The 26143-nt window shown below is 41.4% G+C and overlaps 1 protein-coding gene across 1 annotated transcript; it reads right to left on the bottom strand.

Moving 5' to 3' along the window:
• Positions 1–2652: 2652 nt before the first annotated feature.
• Positions 2653–26143, bottom strand: LOC115918258 (zinc finger protein 271-like). Its single transcript, XM_030991868.1, has 4 exons — positions 25946–26143; positions 11816–12637; positions 10011–10100; positions 2653–6107 (listed from the first exon to the last, which is right to left on the bottom strand). Exons 2-4 carry the CDS (start codon positions 12570–12572, stop codon positions 4306–4308), a joined length of 2649 nt encoding a protein of 882 aa, XP_030847728.1. The 5' UTR covers positions 12573–12637; positions 25946–26143; the 3' UTR covers positions 2653–4305.

Genomic DNA, 26143 nt, shown 5'->3' with positions numbered 1-26143 from the left:
GGTATCACCCGATTCCATACATACCTATTCGAGAAGGAATTCACTGTGATAACAGATCACAGGCCTTTGGAGACAATTTGGAAGAAACCTCTAAGAAGCTCACCACCTCGTCTACAGAGACTACTGATCAAGGTACAAGGATACAGATGCCAAGTCAAGTACCGACCTGGGAAAGAAATGATTCTTTCAGATACCTTGAGCCGTCTTCCTAACCCCAAGGAAGCATGCGATGTTCCACTAGACGTCAGAGTGGAATCCATCTGCTCCGAAGTAGAAGACACTCATCAAATCGACTTGATCTTCTTCGGACAACACAAGAGAACAGAGGGAAACATCCAATGACCCTGTTCTTAGGTCATTGTGGCAGACAGTCACTCAGGGTTGGCCTGAAACTCTCCGGGAGCTGCCGACATCCCTAAGGGAATTCTGGTCTTACAGAGATGAGATTGGAGTGTCACAAGGAGTACTCTTCAAAGGAAGTCGAGTGATCATACCAAAGACACTTCGGGAAGACATCCTTGGACAACTCCATCTGGGACACATGGGAATTGAGAGCACCAGACGACTAGCTCGTGAGACAGTGTTCTGGCCACACATCAACAAGGACATTGAACAGCTCGTAAAGCAATGTGCTGCATGCCAGGAACACCAGTCAAGGCAACAGAAAGAGCCGTTGCTCCCCCATGATGTACCTTCAGCACCTTGGACTAGACTAGGGACAGATTTGTTCATGCTCAACAGACAAAGACTATTTACTCGTCACTGACTATTACTCAAAGTATCCGATAGTCTACAAGCTGACTGACACATCAAGTGCTGCAGTAGCGAACGTGATGAGTGGAATCTTCAGTCTATTTGGTCCACCAGAGGAGATCGTATCGGACAACGGTCCACAATTTGTCGGGAAGCACTTCAAGGACATGTGCCGGAAGTGATCGATTACACATACAACCTCTTCACCTCACTATCCAAGATCCAACGGACTAGCTGAGAGAATGGTTCGTACCGTCAAGAATCTGTTGAAAAAGTGTTCACAGACTGGCCAAGACAGTCAACTGGCTATGTCACACCTAAGAGCAACACCTGTTGACAGTCACATGAGATCACCTGCAGAGATGTTGTTTGGAAGACCCATCAGAACAACACTGCCATTATCTTTCAAGAGAATCTACCACTACTGATCATCTCTTGAATCGACAGAGTAAGATGAAAGAAACGCACGATCGACATGCGGGTCCAGATCTTCCACCACTCCAGGTAGGACAACCAGTCAGAGTCCTACATCCATCATACTTGGATACCAGCCAAGGTATCAAAAGTCTGCGACGAGCCTAGGTCGTATGAAGTATCAACACCCAACGGAGGAATCCTGAGACGAAACCGATCTCACCTGAGGGAGATTCCATCATCAACCAACCCAACTCCAAAGCGTGTTAGGTTCGACGAAGACTACACTTCATCTACTCAAGCAGAAACACCACAACAAAATGGCAACAAGCATCAACCAACTCAAACACCAGAAACTCAGAACATTCAATCTAAAGGACCAACGACAAACTCGCAAACCACAACTAGATATGGACGCAACATCCGTACCCCAGCGAGATATTTGTTTGAAGATTGAAACTGAACTCTTAAATTTCTTCAAAGAAGAGAGAAGATAAAGAAGAACACAGAAGACGCTTAGTTTAATGTAGTCTAAGAAGTTTATTGTTCATATGTATAATCATTGTACAGTATTTTTGGCATGACAAGCATAATGTTTACAAGTCTAAACAGATGCTAGCCCAAACATGTTTCATTTGGAAATTCATTTTTAAAAAGGAATCAAGTTATATCACAACTATGTTCAATCTTGCAGATCAACTGTGAAGTTGGAAGTGGAACGATATAATTATTTATACAGTTATACTCATTCGTTAATACAATACAAAGAAACGTATTGAAAACAAATCAATATTTTATGTTATATAACCCGATTGGAAAAAGTTTATTAGGAAGCAAATAATCAAAACTTGCATACTACCAAAAGTATTGTTATCAAAGCAGTCCATATTATTAATACGCAAAATCGCCGCGGGGGGTCCAACACGGGCCAAAACGGTTCCTCAAAAACGTCTTTCCCCGACCGCGCCCGCCTCCGCCGGGGCGCGGGGACGGCAGCACAATTACACGAGGCCTGTCTCCCGTAACCCGCGTGCCACGTCGACCCCGTGATCGACGTCCATGCCGTGCCGAGTCGGGAAGGCGTGCATCCGCCCTTTGTGCAATCAACAAAGAGACACCTAGCGGACGAGAATCCACTTCTGTCAATGGGTGTAGCACATCACGTAGTAACGGGTGTGGCTTACCCCGAGTTTAGGCCTCTTGCTATAGGATACGCTTTGTAGCATGTAAGAGAAATACACATTAACAGATGACTCACCCGGGTGAGGGGATGTAAAAAAATGCACGCTCTCACGGGTTGGGCTTAACCGTGTTATGCATCTTTTTATATGATATGCTTTGTAGGCCAGCCGGACCTGCTGCGGGTACGAACGTACGTGTATAATGTATGCGATGATTCTACGCTCACCGTCACACGCACAGCTCAGTCGCTTCATCTTTTATTCTATGATGATTGCCGTGATTTATATATAGTTTACGCAAATAGAGGTATGCAAGCAGGGTTACTTTGGTATTATCCTGTTCATGTTTACTGAATTTTGAAAATCATTCTTCAAAGTAAAGTTTTCACAAGAAATTCATCGTAACTGACAGTTCAGTTGCAAGCTAGCTGCCGTGAGGCACGGGCAGTGCAGTGCGCTACTGCTGCCGAGCACTGTCGGAACTGTGACTGTGTGACTGTGACTGTGTGAGGTGAGGTGAGCTGAGCTGAGCTATTATAGAGTAGACTCGACACCATTTTGAAATTGCTCTTATTGCCCCTATTTCAATATAGTTTCGTGACTATAGAGGTATGAAACCTGAGTTTAGATTGTGATTATTCTGTCCATGTATAGTTGTATGCTGAATTTCGATAATCATTTTTCAAAGTAAAGTTTTCACAAGAAAATCAGACGGTCGTTTAAAAACATAGCCATTGGCATTGTCTATAGCTGGATAGAATACTTATACTATGATACAGTTCCTTCATCAAATCAATGCATTAAAACGGGTATTACGGTGCGCCATTCATGGTCAAACAGCATTATAAAAATCGTCTAGATTCTAGGCCTAGACCTTATATAAAAATAATCAAATTTTATTTTCGATAGCACATAGGGTCTAGGCCTCTTTCTATTTACCCCTCCCCTGCCCTCCCCCTCCCCTGCCCTCCCCCTAGAATCCCGTGGATTTTCCACGGCTCCTGCTAGTATGTTATTAATCATCAATCAGTGATGTTCACTGATTCCCAATCTTTCCAGAGGAAGGGGGATGTTAAGATATGCGATATCCGAATATCCGGTATCCGTCGTAGTTTAATAAACATGTCTCCATCACAACAAACCTGACTGCCGATTCGTCTATTATCATGAGTATCTACCAATTCTAAGACCCTCGACCTCATCAGTGTTGGGTGAGATTTCTTTTCTTAGAAAACCTTTTCTTGCAGTGTGAACATTCATATGGCTTTTCTCTTTTGTGTACGAGGAGGTTTTGGGTGAGATAGCTTTTCTTAGAAAACCCTTTCTTGCAGTGTGAACATTTATACAGCTTTTCTCCTGTGTGTGTTTGTAGGTGTCAGGTAAGAGTACTTTTCAGAGAAAACATTTTCTTGCAGTGTGAACTTTCATATGGCTTCTCTCCTGTGTGTGTGAGGAAGTGTCGGGTGAGATTGCTTTTCTTAGAAAACCCTTTCTTACAGTTTGAACATTCATATGGCTTTTCGCCTGTGTGTGTTAGGAGGTGTTGGGTTAGAGTGATTTTCTTAGAAAACCTTTTCTTGCAGTATGAACATTCATAGGGCTTTTCTCCTGTGTGTGTTAGGAGGTGTTGGGTGAGACTACTTTTCTCAGAAAACCCTTTCTTACAGTTTGAACATTCATATGGCTTTTCTCCTGTGTGTGTTAGGTGTTGGGTGAGACTTCTTTTCTCATAAAACCCTTTCTTACAGTTTGAACATTCATATGGCTTTTCTCCTGTGTGTGTTAGGTGTTGGGTGAGACTTCTTTTCTCATAAAACCCTTTCTTACAGTTTGAACATTCATATGGCTTTTCTCCTGTGTGTGTTCGGAGATGACGTTTAAGAGTACTTTTCAGAGAAAACCTTTTCGTGCAGTGTGAACATTCATATGGCTTTTCTCCTGTGTGTGTTTGTAGGTGTCAGGTAAGAGTACTTTTCAGAGAAAACATTTTCTTGCAGTGTGAACTTTCATATGGCTTTTCTCCTGTGTGTGTTAGGAGGTGTTGGGTGAGACTTCTTTTCTCATAAAACCCTTTCTTACAGTTTGAACATTCATATGGCTTTTCTCCTGTGTGTGTTCGGAGATGACGTTTAAGACTACTTTTCAGAGAAAACCTTTTCGTGCAGTGTGAACATTCATATGGCTTTTCTCCTGTGTGTGTTAGGAGGTGTTGGGTGAGATTGCTTTTCTGAGAAAACCTTTTCTTGCAGTTTGAACATTCATACGGCTTTTCTCCTGTGTGTGTGAGGAAGTGTCGGGTGAGACTTCTTTTCTCAGAAAACCCTTTCTTACAGTTTGAACATTCATATGGCTTTTCTCCTGTGTGTGTTAGGAGGTGTTGGGTGAGATTTCTTTTCTGAGAGAATCCTTTCTTACAAAAGTAACATTCATATGGCTTTACTCCTGTGTGTGTTCGGAGATGAAGCTTGAGTACATCTTTCCGAGAAAATCCTTTCTTACAATAGCAACATTGATAGGGCTTTTCCCCTGTGTGCGTTAGGAGGTGTTGGGTGAGATTTCTTTTCTCAGAATACCTTATATTACAGTGTGAACATTCATGTGGCTTTCCTTCTGGGTGTGTTAGTAGATGACAATTGAGTGCACTTTTCAGAGAGAATCTTTGTTTACAATAGCAACATTCATATGGCTTTTCTTCTGTGTGTGTTAGTATATGATGGTTGAGAGCACTTTTTTGTGAAAATCCTTTGTGACAATAGCAACATACATATGGCTTTTCTCCTGAATGGGTTAGTATATGACGATTGAGATGATTTTTTTGTGAAAATCCTTTCTTACAATAGCAACATTCATATGGCTTTTCTCCTGTATGTATTAGTATATGTTGATTGAGTACACTTTTCTGAGAGAATCCTTTCTTACAAAAGTAACATTCATATGGCTTTTCTCCAGTGTGTGTTAGGAGGTGTTGGGTGAGATTGCTTTTCTTAGAAAACCTTTTCTTGCAGTATGAACATTCATATGGCTTTTCTCCTGTGTGTGTTAGGAGGTGTTGGGTGAGACTTCTTTTCTCAGAAAACCCTTTATTACAGTGCGAACATTCATGGGGCTTTTCTCCTGTATGTGATAGTTTATGACGATTGAGTACACTTTTCTGTGAAAATCCTTTCTTACAATAGCAACATTCATATGGCTTTTCTCCTGTATGTATTAGTATATGTTGATTGAGATCATTTTTCCGTAAAAATCCTTTCTTACAATAGCAACATTCATATGGCATTTCTCCTGTATGTGCTAGTATATGACAATTGAGTGTACTTTTCCGAGAAAATCCTTTCTTACAATAGCAACATTCATATGGCTTTTCTCCCGTATGTATTAGTTTATGACGATTGAGTACACTTTTCTGAGAGAATCCTTTCTTACAATAGCAACATTCATATGGCTTTTCTCCTGTATGTGTTAGTATATGACGATTGAGATCATTTTTCCGTAAAAATCCTTTCTTACAATAGCAACATTCATATGGCTTTTCTCCTGCATGTGATTTCACGTGGAGAAGGGGATGACTGGCCTGACATGATCTCTTACTGCAACATGGACACTGATGTAGCTTTTCTCCAAAATGTATCCTCAGATTAATGTCGAGTTGATCTTTTGTGGAAAACACCTTGCCGCAATGTGAGCAAAGATGAGATTTACCTCCACTGTTGATTGACTCTCCACGTTCTACCGTCTCTTGTTCGTTGTTAACAATATCACCTGGTGGCGAGAAAGAGAAAGCTCATGTCATCGACACCACAGATACAGCGTAAGAAAGTACATGAGTGTCCTGTCACTTCAAATTGAGACAGCAGTTTTTGGATTATGTTCTGAACTTCTGAGAGAAAGATGAATATGCCAAAAATGGATTCAATGGGTTCAAGCATGTAGGCTGTCTAATTGGTCAAATGACACCACATGACCATGCATCCTTGTTTCCAACCATGCCTACCCTGCAAAAAAAATTCCTATCAAATTTTTGGACTACCATCTGGTTCCATCTACTTTTTATATATTATATTAGGGACAGATCACATACATGTAATTGCCTACTCACCTTTTTTAAGTGGAGGGCCAAAGTCAAATATCATGCTTAGTTTTTTTAGTTTGTTGCCACTACCAGTATACCACATAAACTAAGCACACCTTGTTTATCCAAAAGATTGTATCATAATAATACACAATATTTCAGAGGTGTTTTTTTATAATTTGTAGTGGTCACCCCTAAATTGGTTACGGTAAGTGGATGCAAAATAGACAAAAGACAAATGGTGATTGGCAAGATGCACTTTTTTTTCCTTATTACTTGTTTGCAAAGAGTGGGCTAACGGACATGCTACGAGCTTAGCTATAAAGATGCCTGAAGTCTGACAATTAATGAATGGGTTAAAATCTGCATGAGCTGAATTATATTAAAGAACGCAGATTACGGTGATAGGTCCTGATCCAGGGTTGGTATATTTCCCGCTTCGGAGGCTTATTTCCCGGATGCCAGGAAATAAGCGGTATTTACCGGGAAATATATTTTTTCACTCTTTTGTTCATAGGGATTGTTCAATTTTGAACATTATAACAATGGTGGTGAGTATGGTTGCTCTGGTGTGTACTATTTGTGTGTGTGCGTGTGTGTGTGTTTGTTCGTGTGTTTGTCCATTATGAAATGCTTGAAAAAAATACAGGACAAAGATCCCAAATATACACCTAATCTAGATATCATGTTCTTCATTAAAGATATTTTATCAAAGAATTTTATTGAATGAAAAGAAGTGTGAATTCATGGTTATTACATCAAATCGTAAACGAAGGTCATTTGATATAATATCAATATCCAGATAAACGGAATCCCTCTGAAAACTGTTAAGACAATGAAGTATCTAGGAGTTATTTTAAAAGAGAAAATGAATTGGCAAGATCAAGTCACACACGTAAAGAAAAAAAGCGTTATCCAGTATATATTGTTTAAAACGTTTGAGACCATATATTTCGCAAGATACAGCCGTAATGTTATATAAAACCCTTGTGCAACCTCATTTTGATTATTGTTTAGCATTATGGAGAAATGCTTGCAAAGCTCATCTTAAGCAAATATCAGTAATTCAAAATAGAGCACTACAAATAGTTCTGTCTGTCGATAGCCGTTTCAACACAAATCTGGTCTATTCTATCCTAAAAGTTGACCGTGTTGATATACGTTGTAAAAAGCATGCCCTAGTACTAATCTTTAAACTAGTACACAATTTGCTTCCTAAATCATTATGCGAACGCATTTCCCTAAAAGAATACACCCACGGCCTCAGGAATTCTGTTAACATACTGGTACTCACTTCAGAAAATCCCAAAACCAATTTTAAACGAAAGGGATTTATCTACCGGTACTCAAGTGTCTAATTATTCAGTGCCTTACCTGAAAGAATTTGTCTCTTGTCAACTACCCGACAATTTGAACTGGAGGTAGATGCATTGTACTAGTCCGTCACTCTCACCCTCTTCTTCTTCTATCTTTCTTTTCTCACATTCTCTCTTTCTTTGTTCTTTTCTCATCCCTCTTCTTCTTTTATCTCTATTTGTTCACATTCTCTCTTTCTTTGTTCTCTTCTCATCCTATCCCATTCTACTCTTCCCCTATTTATTAAAATGACACTTTTTTAATGACACATATTATCTGTCTCTGTAATTTCATTTAATATGTAAGCTTCTTACTTCATTTTGTTCTTCCTAATATATTCATATTAGACCTTTTATATCATATATCTTTATGCTTGTTATTTTATTTGATGCAATAGTTTGTTATTTAATTTTTTTATTTGATGCATGTATGTCATCTTTAAGTAGTTTTCCTATGTATTTACTGATGTATATGTAATTGAGATCTGTTTTATGCTTTTTACACGAACTTGCTGAAAAGCAGTCTTTTTAGACTGATGTGAGTTTACCGTGAATAAATGAATTCAATTCAATTCAATGTCCCTTTTGCAGCCAACATCAAATTCTGTACAACTTTGCAGGAATAACGAATATGTCATGTATGTCCTATCTGTGAAATTTAAACGTTAGCAGTGTCCTAATATTCAAATTATGCAAGGAAACCTGTTTACTTGCTAGAATTCAATGTCAAACACTATTGAGTGACTGACTGGCTTTTTTTCTTCTTTGATAATTAACATCAATAAAAATGAGCTGTTATAGGTACATGAGCATTTGTCTACATCAATAACCCACTTCTTGAAAGGGCCAAAATTAAACTGATTGAATCTTTGCACAGCATTAAACGTATGACCATTCGGTACAATCACTTACTGGCTCTATAGCTCTTAAGTTGATTCGACAACTAATAGTTGTTATTTTCCCACTTAAAGACATTTCAAGCCCCCCTTTTTTTAGGGAAGTTCTAATTTAGTATAATCTTTCAAATGCTGTTGTAATTTAACCTTTTCATTTTTGGGGACTGCAAATTGGACATAGTATCTTTAAGTCAGTTGTTAATTACCATATTCATGAATACCTATTAATTAGCATATGAATAAAATGCCATGTGCTTCAAAAACCATGTGCAATATTTTCGGTTGTTGAGGCTAAAAACAAGCAAAATTATTAATAAATAGAGAATTAAAATCATATTTCCTGTTTTTTACAAATTTACCAGATGCCCATCTTATTTACTGGATGGTATTTACCAGTATTTATCACCGGTAAGACCTAAAATAAAAATTTGTTGGATTGCCCTTTGCAACAAACCCCAAAATCTGAAAATCTACGGTCAGCATTTTAAAAAAGTTTATTTTTTAAACCGTTTTTTAGATTTTTTAACAATTATTGAATAAAATAACATGTATTTTGTTTGTTTAATTGGGATATAAATGCATAAAATCAAATTATTCCAAAATTCTCACTCGTACAAACCATGGATAATTATGAGATGAATAAGATGTCAATGGAATGATGAAGATGTATTAAAGCACCAAAATAAATGAGAAATATCAGCCAAAAGAGGGTAGGGAAAAAAGAAGAAAAAACAACAATAACATTCAAATCTGAAAAATATAGGCCCAAACGGAGGGTGACAAAAAAAAAGTTAAAAAAAACAAAAACTTTTCCGACTGACTGACCGACCGACCCATGTTTTGGCAACCAAAGGCCAATACAACAAGTTTTTATTTTAGGCCTAATTACGGCCACTGGTATTTATCGCCCAACCCTGTCCTGATCAGACCTCATTGCTAAAGATAATGATAACTACTGCGATAAATTGCTCCCAAATCGTTCTGTTATGAAAGTGGAAAATGTATTTGAAATTTGTTGCAGATGTAGGTCAGACATTGACGATATATGCTAATGAGCCTGCCTCGACTATTTTATCCTGCTATTGGGATTGCTCGGCCAATGATTTTTTTTGGAGCAAGCAGAAATGATAACATCTGTAACCCAATAATTGCACATCTTTGAAGTGATGCAGTGACAACAGTGTTTGACTGACACAACTAAAAAAAAAATTCTGTGAAAATTGGGGAGGTCTTATGGTCACTAAATACATCTTGCAATATGCACATGCTTTATCGTTTATTCGTTATCGGTGTGGTCTGACCAGGCCTTAAAAAATCTCATTGTATTAGAGATTAAACCTACCTTCTGATGTAGGATGTTCAGATTCCTTGTCTCCATCAGTACTTGACACAGGATTATGGGTTGTACTATCCACTTCATGATTGATTTTACCTGAAATAAATCATTGACGGATAATTTAAAACCAGTCATTCTTCAATGTCAGTGCAGTCCTTTGATCTGTTTGATCTGCCTTTGTTTGAAGTACGTGTACAGGGATAAAGCTACAGTCCCATATACGTCCCGGACCGTCCCGGACCATCCCGGACCCCATCCGGGTAGATCCGGGATTCGGTCCGTGTTGACACCGTGTTGGCACCGGGATGGTCCTGGATGGTCCTGGTTGGTCCTGGATGGTCCTGGATGGTCCTGGGCGGTCCGGGAGTCGACCCCGGATGTTTTTGACGGTCAAAAACTGCCGGGGTGGTCCGGGTGGTCCGGGACGGTCCGGGACAATAGTTTGATCCGGGGTGATCCATGTAGCCACCGTGCTGGGTCAGGGGTCATCCGTAGTGGCGCCGGGGCGGTCCGTGTTGATCCGTGGCAGTCCGGGAGTGAGTTATTGACCGCCCAGGACCATCCAGGACCACCCCGGTGCCAACACGGTGTCAACACGGACCGAATCCCGGATCACCCCGGATGGGGTCCGGGATGGTCCGGGACGTATATGGGACTGTAGCTTAAAAGCATCACACTTTTTTTAACAAAACATCCCGGACCATCCTGGATCACCCCAGACCATGGTCCGGGATGGTCCGGAGTGGTCCGTGCTCGTCCGTGCTGGTCCGGCTTTATATGGGACTGGGGCTTTAGATCACAGGGATAAGGCCACATTCATTGGTCCATTTTCTACACTTAAAAATACAGCAGTCATACCCTGTAAATTTTTGTAAATATGTTCACTTATTATAACTTGCATATTTGTTTGTAAATTGTAGTTTCATTGTTTAATATTCTGTTATTATATGTAATAACGGCCTCGCTGAAAAACAGCTATTGTTGAATGCGGGCTCAATTGTATTATGTTTTTAACCGTAAATAAATGAAATATACCATACCATACCCTCAATGGAAAAGAATTAGTAAGTTTGAAATTTCTGTTGAGGCGATTTATTACCGGTAGGTATCTTTAGTATTCTTCATTCTGATGATCAGCAATGCACAATCACTTTGTGTTTAATAGCTGATACTGTAGATACTGTATACCACTTAAATGTCAAGAGTCTAGAGACTGCTAGAAGATTTGTGTTGGAAACCCAGGACAAGTGAATATGAATTATTCACATTGACTGTATCTTGATACCGGTACATATCATCAGGTAAATTCCCATCATTTTTAGCATCACTTGACAGATTGCTTCAAAATAGCCCAAGGGGCCTTGCACGGTCATGTCCTACAAATGACGGACAAATGGTATTGTGGTTTGTAGAGTCTGAAGTACCTTGCGCACTAGGTAATGCGCGAGCCATTTATCACGCGAGCCGCAGAGCCATGCCCTCGCCATGATTCACGCTACTTCATTCATCAAGCATTTTACAGCGTTTTACACGATCCCACATCTTCACCTCAGCCATTCATATTGTACGAAGGTGCGGCATGAATTCGTTAAACATTCATAGCGCTGTGTCCATTGACGTGGGGGCAAGCTAGCTGAGCGTGGCGTGACATGCATAGACATGAACATGATTACATATGGCTTTATCAAAATGATTACCGTAAACGAGACCACCCATATAAAGTTAACAATTAAACGTTTAACAAAAGAAACCTCAATGACTCAGGCATACTTTGTACACAGGTTTCACTGCAATATCAATTCAAGTAATACCTTCTAGACTTGATGGAACACCTTCCTCTTCACTTTCTTCTGTAGGTTCTTGCTTGATGTTGGTTTTGAGGGGTAACTGATCGATTTTCTCTCCAACGGTTGAAAAGGCCTCTGCTTCTTCCTTGATGAGAACTTCTATGACTGATGGAATGAATTCATTCATGGGTGACAGGTAATGAATGACATTGCTATCAACCTCTTGCTTGATGAGAACTCCTTCAACAAATTGAATAGTTTCTGTTGAGCTCCTATTTGGAGATTGCGAAGTATGTAAGGTCCAACTCTCTGCTTTTTGCATACTGTGTTCTGGGACTGATGGGGCAGTTTCATCTCTGGAGGTTTTACTTTCCATTTCTTGTTTGTTAGTATGTCCTAGGGTTGTTTCTATGCACATATCTGTAGAATGCAGTGAACTCAAGGTCCTGCTCTGAACTTCTTGCTTGACATTATCTTCTGGGACTGACTGAACACCTTCTGCTGCACTCCTAGTCGTTGTTCTGAGAGGATTTGATGCCCCTCTCTCTGCTACTTGCTTGATCATATCTTCTGGGACTGACTGAACACCTTCTGCTGCACTCCTATCCATTGTTCTGAGAGGATTTGATGCCCCTCTCTCTGCTACTTGCTTGATCATATCTTCTGGGACTAAATGGACACTTTCTGCTACACTTCTATATGTGGGTTGGTGATGATCAAGTGTCCCTCTCTCCATTTCTTGCTTGACTTCTAGGAATGACTGAACAGTCTCTGCTGCCATCAGATCTGCAGGCTGCACTGAATTCAAAGTCCTCACATCTGCTTCTTACTTTAAGCCTACATTCCCTGAAAAAAGCGAGAAAACAAAGGTGTTTTAAAGCATATTCTTGCAAATGGAGATAATTAAGCAAAGCTTTCTTGTGAGAAATCAATCATACTCTGAACACTACCAATATATTGAAAATGTATAGTAGTAGAACATAGTGGAAGAAGTAGTAGAAGTAGTACAATTAGAAGTAGTAGTAGTAGTAGTAGTAGTAGCAGTAGTAGTAGAAGTAGTAGTAGTAGTAGTAGTAGTAGTCCAATTAGTTGTAGGAATAGTAGTGGTAGTGTTTTACACAGGTACAAAACAACAACAACAAAGTTTCGATTTATGCCCCTCCACCTGGCGCTATGCCTGGCAATGTATCCCAGCTCAGTAATCTGTGTGTTGACTTACCACTCGGAAACTAGAACAACACTTAAATTTGTAATCTTGATTGAAAGTAATTTTTCTAATAGATCTCAATATGTAGTTTATAATAATAATTCCTCCAATTTTTCTTCTATTACACACGGCATAACACAAGGTTTTATCCTAGGTCCTCTACTGTTTTTAATTTATATTAATGATCTTACACATTCTTCTGAAAACGACATTGTTACTATTATTTGTGACAAGTTCAATAGCACAAATCAGCGCCTTCAACTGCACCTCGCAGTTAAATAAAAGTCCTTTCCCGCGGACTTGGCTTGACGCCGGGTCGGCAGTAATAGTAGTAGTAATAGTGGTAGTAGTAGTAGTAGTAGTGTTTTAAAACGGCATTAAAGCGAATACATAAAGAATCAGAAAAAGACAATAAACATGTAAAGATGAAGATAATGCAACCACTGGAATGCCAGGGACAGATTAGGTTATCCTACATAGTTATGTAATAACTGTGGCACAAAGTCTTCTGTCCCAGTTTCAGTGGATGTTAACATAAAATGATGATAAAATACATAAAATACACAACATACATAAAGTTGGATGTCCTGACTTTTTACAAGAACATGTAATATAAAACTCCAATATCACATCATCCACAATTCCACATACTGTAGGTTGGATTCGAACCCAAAAATCTTTGGTTTAAAGGGATAGTTGAGTTGTTTTCAGACCGAAAATGCCTTCAAACTCAAAGTGCATGATTATTGCTTTTATTCCTATCTATGACATTTCTAGTGCCCTTTTAGAACCTAAAATTGCTATGAAGGTAATTTTAGACCCCAAAACGCTCATACCAATTCAGCTCCACTTTCAAAAATATACGGTGATCGTTAATTTATTATTTAATTAAAAACAATAATACATGAGCCAGCTGGTGGTGCGTAATATAACCAACACGAACATGTCAACAAAAAAGCCAACATCGGCATTGGCTGAAATACAACGTAAAAGGCGCTATTTTTCAACGGCTTTTTCAAACTTTCTAATATTTGTGGTGGTACACAAGTATTACAAATTGTTATATTTATGGATATTTCAGCCGTCTCTGAACCGATTTTGACATTTAAATTGTATGTTCTTTCAAATTTGAAAGGGTTTGCCACGGTTCTCACGGCAGGCCAGGGTGTATGGAAGCTATTTTGTCACGTTTAATCACGGCGCATCCCGGCGTCTGACGGTTTACGGGTGCGGCACGTTGCGTTCTGACACGGCGCACGCGGTCGGGAGGTAGTATATAAAAGACGGGCGCAGCGGGAGCTTCATTCGAGTCTGAGCAATCAACGACACATTACTGCATCTACAATAGGAAGAAAGGTCAAGCTATGCCACCGAAGAAGGCAAGACGTTCGAAGGCCCTCTGTCCTGCACCATCACCACCACCACCACCAGGATACAATGATGGCTAATGCTTGGGAGGCCTTCTGTTTATACCGTGGGAACAATCGTGCTCCATGCAAAGCTGCCCAGCGTCCACGTTTCATCCGTAGAAAGCCTTGACAGAACGTGAAAAACTTGTCAGAACTTGAGAATCGTGAGGGACCCCATCAGAACGTGACGGGCCAGGAGGGAACGTTCTGGCACCCGTGGTAGAACCCGGGCCGAACGGTAGTTCGCCTTGGACCCTCCGGGACTCAGCATCCCCTTCCCCCCACGGCTCGTCACGGATACCGTGGTAGACCGTGAGAAAACTTGGAAAGACCTAACAAAACTTGAATAGACTACAGAGATAAAATTGGTCTAAATCCCACGGCGCACTACGTTTCGGGTAAACGGGGCTGCCGTGGCCGCCGGGAACATAGTGTAAACGTAGCATTAGTTTTAAAAAATACTTTCTTTTAAACCTTGTTTTATTATAAATAAATTAGTAATTAAAAAGTTAGATTTTGGTATTGGCCTCCCTACTCATGATCTTTATGTGGACATTTAATAAAATTTAATTCATTTTTGGTAGGTTTTAGTTAGGGAGGCCAATGCCCGGGCGTAAGGCTTCTACACCTACGATTTGTGCGCTCGTCGTCCACTTTAAAAAATTAGCAGGGAGAAAAAAATGAAAAGAAAATACAATTATACATTTCACAACATACCTATAATCACGGATCTGTAACGGTCTTTCACGAATTGTTGACGATCTTGCAGATTTTGACGTATTTAAATCCAATAATTGTGGTAGCAGAAGAACATGACGCGCACGCACCACCGACTAAGAAAATCCTAGAGGGCGCAGAGGTTTGCTCACTAAAAACCTTCTCATTGGCAGAAGGTAGACCCTAAAATTATGGGATCCGTTTTGAGTAAAGAACTTTTGATAGAGATCAACTTTTCAGATGTTCACAAATGCCACTTCTAACAACTAGAAAATATAAAGAAAAAAGATTATATCTTTTTAAATACAGATTTTTACAACCTGAACATTCGAAGGTAGATAGAGTAAGATGTTTCTGTCAATCTTGCGTTGGTTTGAGCCCTATAGCTACATCCATCTTAAAATGAAAAGGAAAACTGTGAACAGTGACATCACTGTTCGCGCCAAAAATAAAGGGTATTGCGACATACAGTGTATGTCTGAGCTCCGGTCACTGCGCCAAGCGTAGTCTTACTTATAGACCCTAGTACCTTATTCTCACAGCACTAGATACGAGTGTCGTGCAGTAATGTATGAGAAGTGTTAAAAAAGATATTTCAGTAAAAAAAAAAAGTATGAGCAGTCTATACTCCAATTGAGAATTGTGTTAATAGTGTATGATACATGGTTAGTGAGTGTTACGTATAGCGAGAGAGAGAGTGAGAGAAATAATATAGTACACGTATGTCTGCGTACGTACCTTGCATGCATGCTGCGCTGCAGTCGATTGTTGATTCCGTATTGTGTTCGCTGCAAGATAGATGTTAATTGGACCTCGTAACTTCTCGATCGTTGATAATGCAGTGTCAGATTGATCTTTACTCATGTCGTCATGAGGAATTACTATTGGATTTGGAATACCACTCAAAACCACTCTACAATCACGTAGATCTACGTTGATTCGTTTTCTCTCTGTTCATGTTTTGTCCCTCCATGACTCGATTTCAGGACTGCGGCTTGCAATGCTATTACCTGTGTCGGTGTATGCGACCGATTCAAGGCTAGCCGCCGATGATGAATGTATATAGGCCTACTTTCACGCGAAGTTTTTATCTTGTTGTCCGGGCAATGACACGCCTATCCCCTCGGGCCTGTCATTGCCTAACTGTCTAATTATGAACGTAATTTTGCGACATGCAATATAGTCTAGTCTAATAGTTTCAAGGCTCTTACTAGGGAGGCCAATGCCCGGGCGTAAGGCTTCTACGCCTACGATTTGTGCGCTCGTCGTCCAAGTCAGAAAATTACCAGAAGAAAAAAAAAGGGGGAAAAAAGAAAACAAATATCTATGGAATAAAATGTATAACAAATACACAATTACACACTACACAACATACCTATAATCACGGATCTGTAACGGTCTTTCACCATTTATTGACGATCTTGCAGATTTTGACCTATTTTGATCCAATAATTGGGCTAGCAGACGAAAATAACGGACGCACAAGAGAAACTAGAGGGCGATGAGGTTAGCTCACTAAAATCCTTCTCAATGACTGAAGGTAGAGCCTAAAAATATGGAACCAATTTAACATCAAAGAACTTTTGATAGAGATTAACATATCAGATGTGCACAAATGTCACTTTTAACAACTAGAAAATATAACGAAAAAAGATTATATCTTTTTAATTGCAGATTTTTACAAACTGCACATTCGAAGGTAGATAGAGTACGATGTTTTTGTCAAGCTTGCGTTGGTTTGAGCCCCATAGCTAGAGCCATCTCAAATTGAGAAGGAAAATTGTGAACAGAGACCTCATTGTTTCAGCCCCAAATAGAAGTCTTGCGACATCATAATATGAATATTTATGAGCTCCGGTCTCATCGCGCGTAAAACAAATTTGACGTTGTCTCACACATAGTACCTTTTTCTCAGCACTAGACACCAGTGTCGTGCAGTAATGTATGAGAAGTGAAAAAAAAAGACATTTCAGTAAAAAAAAAAAGTCTACGTGAGCAGTCTTTACTCCAATTGAGAAGTGTAATGAATGCCATGATTATGAAGGAAAAACTGTGATAACGCCATTACGAACGTGTAGATGGCGCACAGTTTTTCCTTCATAATCATTTTGCCTTCGGCGTAGACTAGAAGGGATGAGATTGATTTAGATGACTCCGGCAGCGGGAGTTTAACACGGCTTGCAAGATTTTCAACATGGATGTCGATTTTGACCCATAATTTCCTTAAAAGGGACCATTAAACGGATTATTTCAATCGAGTTAGTAAGTGGAACCGATGTATTATAGCCTAGGCCTAATTTACAATTGGATATGGACGAGGTAAAATGACATTTTGGGGGATTTTGGGGGCATAACCCTACGACCTGAAATGGCCATGGCGTTATCAAGGGAATGTGTATAGACGGTTTCCGTCTCTAAAGAGAGAGCCGGCCGACCCTAACCCAATAAGAGGCTAACGAACGAAAGAGACGGAAAATTTGGTCTATGTCGGTGTGTGCGACTAATTCAAGGCTAGCCGGTGATGATGAATGTACCTTCGCGCAAAGTTTTGAACTTGTCGTCCGGGCAATGACCATGATGACACGCCCATTCCCTCGGGCCTGTCTAATTCTCAACGTAATTGAAATTGATTGTTTCAAGGCTCTTACGTACGGCCAGGCGTAGAAGGAACCTCATAGGAACTAGCTGGATATCTCCTATTTTATGGAACTTCTGGAGTCGGCAGATGGGTGAGTTTTCTTAGTGAAAGAAAATGCTATTTCTTTTAATGTTTGTTTTATTATAAACAAATTAATAATTAAGAAGTTAGATTTGGGCATTGGCCTCCCTACTCTTAGTCTTACGTATGAAGGGGTGACCAAAGTTCGCGGATATTTTTCTTTTCTTGCATATTTCAAAAAATCCAGATCAACATATATCATGTTCCATACGTCATAAGATTCGTAATTTATCATATAATCAGATTATATAACATTCCAAGGCTTTATTTACTTCAAATCAATGATAAGACGAGAATATCGGAAGCCTTACCACTACCGACGTCCGTCAAAAAGTGTGACCTAAGTTCGCGCATGATATTTACTGCCCTCTTGTGATGGGCTTTATATATGTAAACATTCCAAAAAGTTACGTAGTTTCAATCAGAAGCCGAACTTTATATTGAAACTTTGAAAAATATAATAATTTCTCTCTATCATTGAAATATTGCCCGATAAAAATACCCTTGTTAAATTTTGCAAATAAAAGACAATATTTTTCAATGTTTATGTGTTAATGTCAATGTAGTCCCTATCTGCATGTCATTTGTTTGTTTGAAAAAATTATCATGTGTCTCCATTTTATATGTCAGCCATACACGAGTTCTCGCTCTTTTCTCTCTTTGTCTCTCCTCTTTCCCCTTTTAAATTTGTATTCTTACGAACCATAGATTCATTGAAATTCACAAACACAGATACGGTGGAAGCAGGCGCGCAGGTTCCGTTTTTCGCGTAAGAAATTGGAATTTTATCATTATTTTTCGGAGTCGAGTCTCCGGTGTGCGGCATCGCCCGGTTTGCGGCCAGGGGTATTTGTTTTAAAAATAAAATGAATATGACTCGATAATAATCATTGAAACCTACCGCGGATTCCACGGTAAGTTCTGCTTTGCCGAAAACGTCCGTAGCAGGTGCTCCTGTCGGTACGGAGTATCCGTCAGCGATGTCGGAAATCTACGGCACCAGTCGCCGATGAAAATTCCAGCAGGAGCTAACTTTTAAGTTAAGAGATCGAGGCATGACTAGATCAATATTGTAGCTCTATTTGTCCGATATTTGTCCGATTGGAGGTGAAATTTGATGTTTTTGTGGAAGTATGATGGCTGTGGTCTGTCTCCTATCGCAGATATTTTGATTGTGCCACCGCATGGCCAGTTGCATGGGGTGGCCGCAAACCGGCACGTAATTACGTGTTTTTTCTGGTTTGCGGCGGGGGGTGTTAATACACACATAACATGCGGGATCGTGTATGATGGTATGTGTGCTGATGTGTGTACCCGCTATGACCCGATAGTTTCTAGTAGTACTTACCCCCGGATGGGATGATCCATTCGAGGAAAAGGTGAAATTGTTTAAAACTTGACAAATTTACCGTAGCAACAGATAAACATGAGAATTTGGGTTACCCGTAGTAATTTGGTACATGCTTTCATCGTGACGTAGCGCATAAAGCTTTGTGACGTACGCGTGCCGCAAACCGGTAATGCGTGCCCGCAAACCGGGGAACTCGAAGCATTTCGAAACGTGGTCAATGCTGACCACGCTGTGGGTCAGTTAGGTTATTTGTGACTTCTATTTAATCAGTAAGTATATGGACTCTTTATTGAGGGTATTGAAGTATTCTGTGAGTATTCCAATAAAAATAGAATCGGCAGTTCCCGCCGATCGGCCGCACACCGGAGCCACTACTCGATCCCTCTAATAAACTGATTTTCATGTAAAAAAAAACACAATTTGTTATGATAAAAAGCGTGAAAAAGCTAGCTTATTCACATTTTTATGCCGCATTTTGACCTTTGGAGTTGTCGACGGTGCTCAAAGATTTCGTTGTCTCAGTCCCACACAGGCATCGCGTATCGTTCTCCTGTTATAAGCGCTTTTAGTGTTAGTACGCGAACTTTGGTCACGCGCAAACTTTGGTCATGTAGGAATAAATGTTGTGTAGAAACTAAATGAGTATTCTTACTGTTTATAATAATCCTCAGCGTTGATATCTCGGGTATAGAAAGAAACTGGAAGGCGAATCATGAAGAGGAAGAATAGAGCGATAAAGCGAAGTGAAGAATCAGCACGAGGAGCGCGACTAGCTAGCTAGCGAAATTAACGCGAATATGATGAAGGCACACAACCTTACAGTTCACACTTCCCGAAATTAAATAGAAGACAAATCTAATTTGCGATTTAGTCCTCAAATAAAATGATGATGATGAAACTCGCTATTAACGTGAAAACTAATGAGAAGAAGCTTGTTGAATAATCCGAAAACGTCCTATATAAAACACGTCCGATGATGAAAACTGAAGACAGGAGAAGTGAGTAAAAACCGTGTGTGGAGACTTATCCAAGTGCGCTAAAAGTGTGATGATTGGCTTATTAAAACAATAAGGTGCGATCCGATTGGAGTAACTAAAATAACACTCTTGTTGCTGGGTGGTTCCATGGATGAAATTAACTCAGAGAATATGTAGAATGTGCAGCTGTAAATTGTTATTGTTACTGAAGCTGGCTGAACGTAAAGTACTAACAAAAGGAATGTTTAAAATGCTGGCTATGTACAATGTTGATAAACATTTGTGACCTTTGTAAAGTTCAAGTCACTACATCTAGCACCCCCCAAGAGTGATGCGAGATAGAATGAGTAGCAATCGATGAAACGGTACTGTCCAAAATACATGTAGAAGAAATATATTTACAGCAAATACATGTACATATGAGACGATGTCGCAACAATCGCAATAAACTTGAATCCAAGATGGCAATATAATCGTCTTCATCCATAACCAAAACATTCCACGTAGCGTGCTGGCCACCTGACATGCCGGCCGGATCGCGTCTTTCGCGGCTCGACAGGCGGGGTAGAAGACGAGCTTGGCAGTCGATCTGTGACCAACGATGACGGGGGATCTACGCGTGGAGGCCGAACCATGGTCGACGATGACGGGATATCGTCGTGTGGTGGTGCGATCTCCGGAGTTGCGCAATCCTCTAAGAATGCAGGCTTTAAACGTTCTACACTGACGTTCTCACGCTTACCATTAATGTCAATGGAGAAAAACTTGTCAGTACGGCGGAGAACTGGGAATGGACCCCTGTAGGGCGGTTCTAGGGGTTTCCTGACTGCATCTTGGCGCAAAAATACATGGCTAGCAGAATGAAGGTCAGCATGAATCTGGGTACTAGCATGTCGTTGTTTGCGAGGAGGGGTGGGGCGTAGCTTACTCATCAGCTCTTTCAGTCTATGTACATAGTTCGCCAGATCAATGTCTGTGTCTGGCTTCGTCGGTTCTACGAATTGGGCAGGCAACCTAATGCTTGTCCCAAACACCAACTCAGCTGAGGAGCACCCAATGTCGGACTTGACAGCTGTGCGTATCCCCAATAGTACAAGGGGCAACACTTCAGTCCAGCGTACAGTGTTATATGTCTTGATCGAAGCTTTGAGCTGACGATGTAGGCGTTCTACTAACCCATTCGAGGCTGGATGATATGAAGTCGTCCGAATACGAGTAGTGCCGAGTAGGTTGGTGAGGGCGAGGAAAAGGGCGGACTCGAACTGTCTCCCCCTGTCTGTAGTGATTGTTGCCGGTGTGCCAAAATTCGCCACCCATCTGGCCACAAAAGTCCGTGCTACCGTCTCGGCAGTAATGTCCGGGATCGGAATAGCTACTGGCCATCTGGTAAAGCGATCAACACAAGTCAAAAGATAGCTATTACCTTCCGAAGGAGGAAGTGGACCCACGAGGTCTATATGAACATGCGAGAATCGAGCATCTGGGGATGCGAATGTGCCCAAAGGTACTCTGGTGTGTCGATGAACTTTACACTTCTGACACTCCAGACAGGTACGCGTCCAGTTCCTGATGTCGCGCTTGATTCCCGGCCAAACGAAACGCTCTGTTATCACCTTCTGAGTTGCTCTAGCACCAGGGTGTGATAATCCGTGGAGTGAATTGAAAATTGTTCTCCTATGCGAAACTGGCACTAGAGGCCTGGCACTCCCAGTGGAAATGTCACAAAGCAAAGTGGTGAGTGTGCCTGGAAGTGGTATTGACTCAAGCTTGAGCGAAGTGTCTGACAAGTCGGCGAACTCCTCATCATCCTTCTGTGATCGAGCTAAGGCAGCAAAATCGACAATGGAAGTTGAGTCGACGGCACTGATAGGCAGACGAGAGAGGGCGTCGGCTGCAGTGTTGTGCTTACCACTGATATGACGTATATCAGAGGTGAACTGTGAGATGAGATCTAGGTGTCGAATCTCTCGGGGTGAGTGTCTGCCCGGCTTAGCCTGCAAAGCGTAGGTGAGGGGCTTGTGATCGGTGAAGATGGTGAAAGTCCGGCCTTCGAGCATATGGCGGAAATGTCTCACGCTCTGGTAGGCAGCGAGCAGCTCGCGTCCAAACGTGCTGTACCGAGTTGCTGCCGGCTGGAGCCGCTTGGAAAAGAAAGCGAGTGGCTGCCAAGTGTTGTCCACTAACTGTTGGAGCACTCCACCTACACCATAGTCTGATGCATCGACGAGTAAACAGAGAGGAACTCCAGATCGAGGGTGCACAAGGATAGAAGCGTCAGCTAAGTCCTGTTTAGCTCGATTAAAAGCTAAGAGCTCAGCTTCATTGAGTGTGATAGACTCTTTCTTCTTCTTCCTGCCTTTAAGTAGATCTGTCAAAGGTTGGAGCACATCAGCACAGTGAGGAATAAAACGTCTGTAAAAGTTCATGAGACCAAGAAATTCTCTCAGTGTAGTGAGTGAAGTTGGAGTAGGGAACTTCCGGATGTGTTCCACCTTGTCGTTGAGAGGACAGATACCATGCTGATCCACGTGGTGGCCTAAAAAAGTCAATGAATATACACCAAACTGACACTTGGAAGTGTTGATGACAATGCCATACTCACGAAGTCGATCAAAAAGTAGGCGGAGGTGTGTCACATGTTCGTCATCCGTAGTACTGGCAACGAGCAGGTCGTCGAGGTACACAAAGACAAAAGGAAGACCACGAACAACTTCATCCATCAGCCGTTGAAAAGACTGAGCAGCGTTTCGAAGTCCAAAGGGCATGCGAACCCACTCGAAAAGTCCGAATGGAGTGGTTATTGCAGTATTTGGGATATCACACGGCTCGACTGGGATCTGGTGATAAGCACGAATTAAATCAATCTTAGAAAAAATCGTCTTACCACTGAGGCAGGATGAGAAATCTTGTAGGTGGGGTATCGGGTAACAATCAGGAGTTGTCCGAGAGTTGAGGGCGCGGTAATCCCCACAAGGTCGCCAGTCACCTGGGGTCTTCTTTGGGACCATATGGAGTGGAGAAGCCCAATTACTGTCCGATGGGCGAATAATGCCCAGGTCTAACATGTGGTCGAACTCAGCCTTAGCTACTCTAAGACGATCAGGAGCGAGGCGCCGAGGACGAGCTGCAACAGGGGGACCTCGTGTCTGGATATGATGAGTAGTCCCGTGCTTCACACCGTCGGGCTTGTATACCGGGCGAGTAATGTCCTGGTAGCTGCGGAGGAGAACGTGAAAGCGGTCATCAGAAACCCCTCTCACATACATGGGGCTGATAGTCCCAGTGTAGGAGCCGAATCCACACAAACTAAGATTGGTTTTAGTGTCGATCAACCTGCGATGTTTCACGTCGACGAGTAAACCAAAGTTAGTAAGAAAATCCGCTCCTAATATAGGCGTCTTCAAATCTGTGACAATAAAAATCCAGCGAAACACTCGTCGCAATCCAAGATCCAAAGTAAAAGATCGCTCACCGAAAGTGTTGATCGGCGAATGATTGACTGCTTGAAGTTGGATCTTCGACGCTCCGACCGATGAAAATTGAGATTTCTCCAACAGTGACTGGGGAAAAATACTCACTTCGGCTCCTGTGTCAACCAGGAAACGCTTGCCTGAGTTCTTATCAAAAATGAAGAAAAGACGACTATGAGGTTTGTCGCCAAGGGAACTTGTCGCCGCTATTCCTTGGCTAGGTCGTTTCCCTGAGGGTATGACTGCGAGGTTGAAGGTGTCGAATGCGATGTCGAATGTCGGCGGCTGGACGAGCACGGGCTCACACACTTGCGAGCTCTGTCACCATAAGTCCAGTGATACCAGCACTCAGCTCCTTGATGATGCTGTTGTCTCCGTGGACTCTTGGATCTGGAAGGACGTCGAGGTGGATGAGATGCATCGCGATGCTGACTTCGACTACGACGATCCTCCTGGAGGGAAAAAGTCAGAGCTTGCACCTGTGCTGTGAGTTGTGTGACTTGCCTGGAAAGCTGTTGAACCTCCGCAGAAACTTGTGGCGGTGATGAGGAAACAGTAGTACTAGAAGGCGTGCACTCTACAGCAGACACAGAAAATGGGGAAGAAATCTCCAAGATTCTATCCGCCAACTCCGCCAATTGTTCGATGGAGACAGAGTCGGATGACGAAGCAAGAATAATTCTGACATTATTCGGTAGGCGTTGTAGAAAAAGCTGCTTCAAAATCCCTTCCTCTAATGTGGATTCTCCTAGTAGTTGTCGCATTCTACGAAGAAGTTGAGTAGGCTTGCGGTCACCTAACTCTTCCGCATTAAGAAGCTGGTGAATTCTCTTCTGTTCGGAAACGCCAGTTCGTTTGACGAGTTCAGATTTCAGTTTGTCATAGCGATCCTTAGCAGGGGGGCAATTATGAAGTCCCTGACCTCCTGTGCTACTTCAGGCTGTAATGAGCTGATGACATGTGCAAATTTAGTCTCTTGTCGCGTAATAGCCCGCGTCAAAAACTGCGCCTCCACCTGGGCGAACCAGAGTGCCGGATCGCCCGGCCAATACGGCGGTAACTTGAGTCCAAAAGCAGTAACAGCTGGCCCGGTACTGCCCGGTGCCGTCGCGGCCGCGGCGGGGTCGGAGTCGGGCATTTCCGTTGACGGTGATGTCGTCGTCATCATACACACAAAAGAAAATATCGCTCGTAGAAAAACAAAAATTCGGGGTCACCAATGTAGGAATAAATGTTGTGTAGAAACTAAATGAGTATTCTTACCGTTTATAATAATCCTCAGCGTTGATATCTCGGGTATAGAAAGAAACTGGAAGGCGAATCATGAAGAGGAAGAATAGAGCGATAAAGCGAAGTGAAGAATCAGCACGAGGAGCGCGACTAGCTAGCTAGCGAAATTAACGCGAATATGATGAAGGCACACAACCTTACAGTTCACACTTCCCGAAATTAAATAGAAGACAAATCTAATTTGCGATTTAGTCCTCAAATAAAATGATGATGATGAAACTCGCTATTAACGTGAAAACTAATGAGAAGAAGCTTGTTGAATAATCCGAAAACGTCCTATATAAAACACGTCCGATGATGAAAACTGAAGACAGGAGAAGTGAGTAAAAACCGTGTGTGGAGACTTATCCAAGTGCGCTAAAAGTGTGATGATTGGCTTATTAAAACAATAAGGTGCGATCCGATTGGAGTAACTAAAATAACACTCTTGTTGCTGGGTGGTTCCATGGATGAAATTAACTCAGAGAATATGTAGAATGTGCAGCTGTAAATTGTTATTGTTACTGAAGCTGGCTGAACGTAAAGTACTAACAAAAGGAATGTTTAAAATGCTGGCTATGTACAATGTTGATAAACATTTGTGACCTTTGTAAAGTTCAAGTCACTACAGTCACACCACCATACCTCTAACGTTAGAAGGAAGGGCCTACTTATTATAGCTGGATATCTCCTATTTTTATATGGAACTTCTGGAGTCGGCAGATATGGGTGATTTGTCTTAGTGCAAGAAAATACTTGCTATTAAACTTTGTTTTATTATAATTAGATTAGTAATTGAAAAGTTAGATTTGGGTAGTGGCCTCCTAGTTTAGTAGTATCTCCACGCCGGAGTTACGGGTCACATTATGGATAGGTTTCTGAACAGGCGTCATCCACTCCAACTCCAGCAAAGCATATCTATAGACCCTAGGCTATACCGGTATACATGGTATAGATCTAGATCATTGCTAATTTACTCCACCTCCAGGGAGCTCCGACGCGACGCCGAGTTACATAGAATCTATGTCTACTTACGTTCATTCTTGGGCTTAATATGGAAGAAATTGCAGTTGCCATCAACTTCTTTGACAAATTAATTTGGGAACATTTGAATGCGATCTCCTCTCAGGTTGTTCACGGATCCGAGATAATATTTATCGCTCCTTGAAAACTGGCGACCATTAAGCCCACGACCAATGAGAGGAGGATAACCACCAATAATGGGTCCTATAG

This window comes from Strongylocentrotus purpuratus, unplaced genomic scaffold, assembly GCF_000002235.5.
Source record: "Strongylocentrotus purpuratus isolate Spur 01 unplaced genomic scaffold, Spur_5.0 spur5_scaffold_2, whole genome shotgun sequence".
Taxonomy (NCBI): domain Eukaryota; kingdom Metazoa; phylum Echinodermata; class Echinoidea; order Camarodonta; family Strongylocentrotidae; genus Strongylocentrotus; species Strongylocentrotus purpuratus.
The sequence above is the reverse complement of the archived record's forward strand: the minus strand, read 5'-3'. Positions and strand labels throughout refer to the sequence as shown.

What these genes read in the sequence shown, in the direction of transcription:
- LOC115918258 (XM_030991868.1), bottom strand. Translation starts at nt 12,572, where the DNA reads ATGGCAGCAGAGACTGTTCAGTCATTCCTAGAAGTCAAGCAAGAAATG. An exon ending in TGTTCCATCAAGTCTAGAAG is followed by an intron (nt 10,101 to 11,815) that starts GTATTACTTGAA and finishes GATTTATTTCAG; the next exon opens with GTAAAATCAATCATGAAGTG. An exon ending in TGAACATCCTACATCAGAAG is followed by an intron (nt 6,108 to 10,010) that starts GTAGGTTTAATC and finishes TCTCGCCACCAG; the next exon opens with GTGATATTGTTAACAACGAA.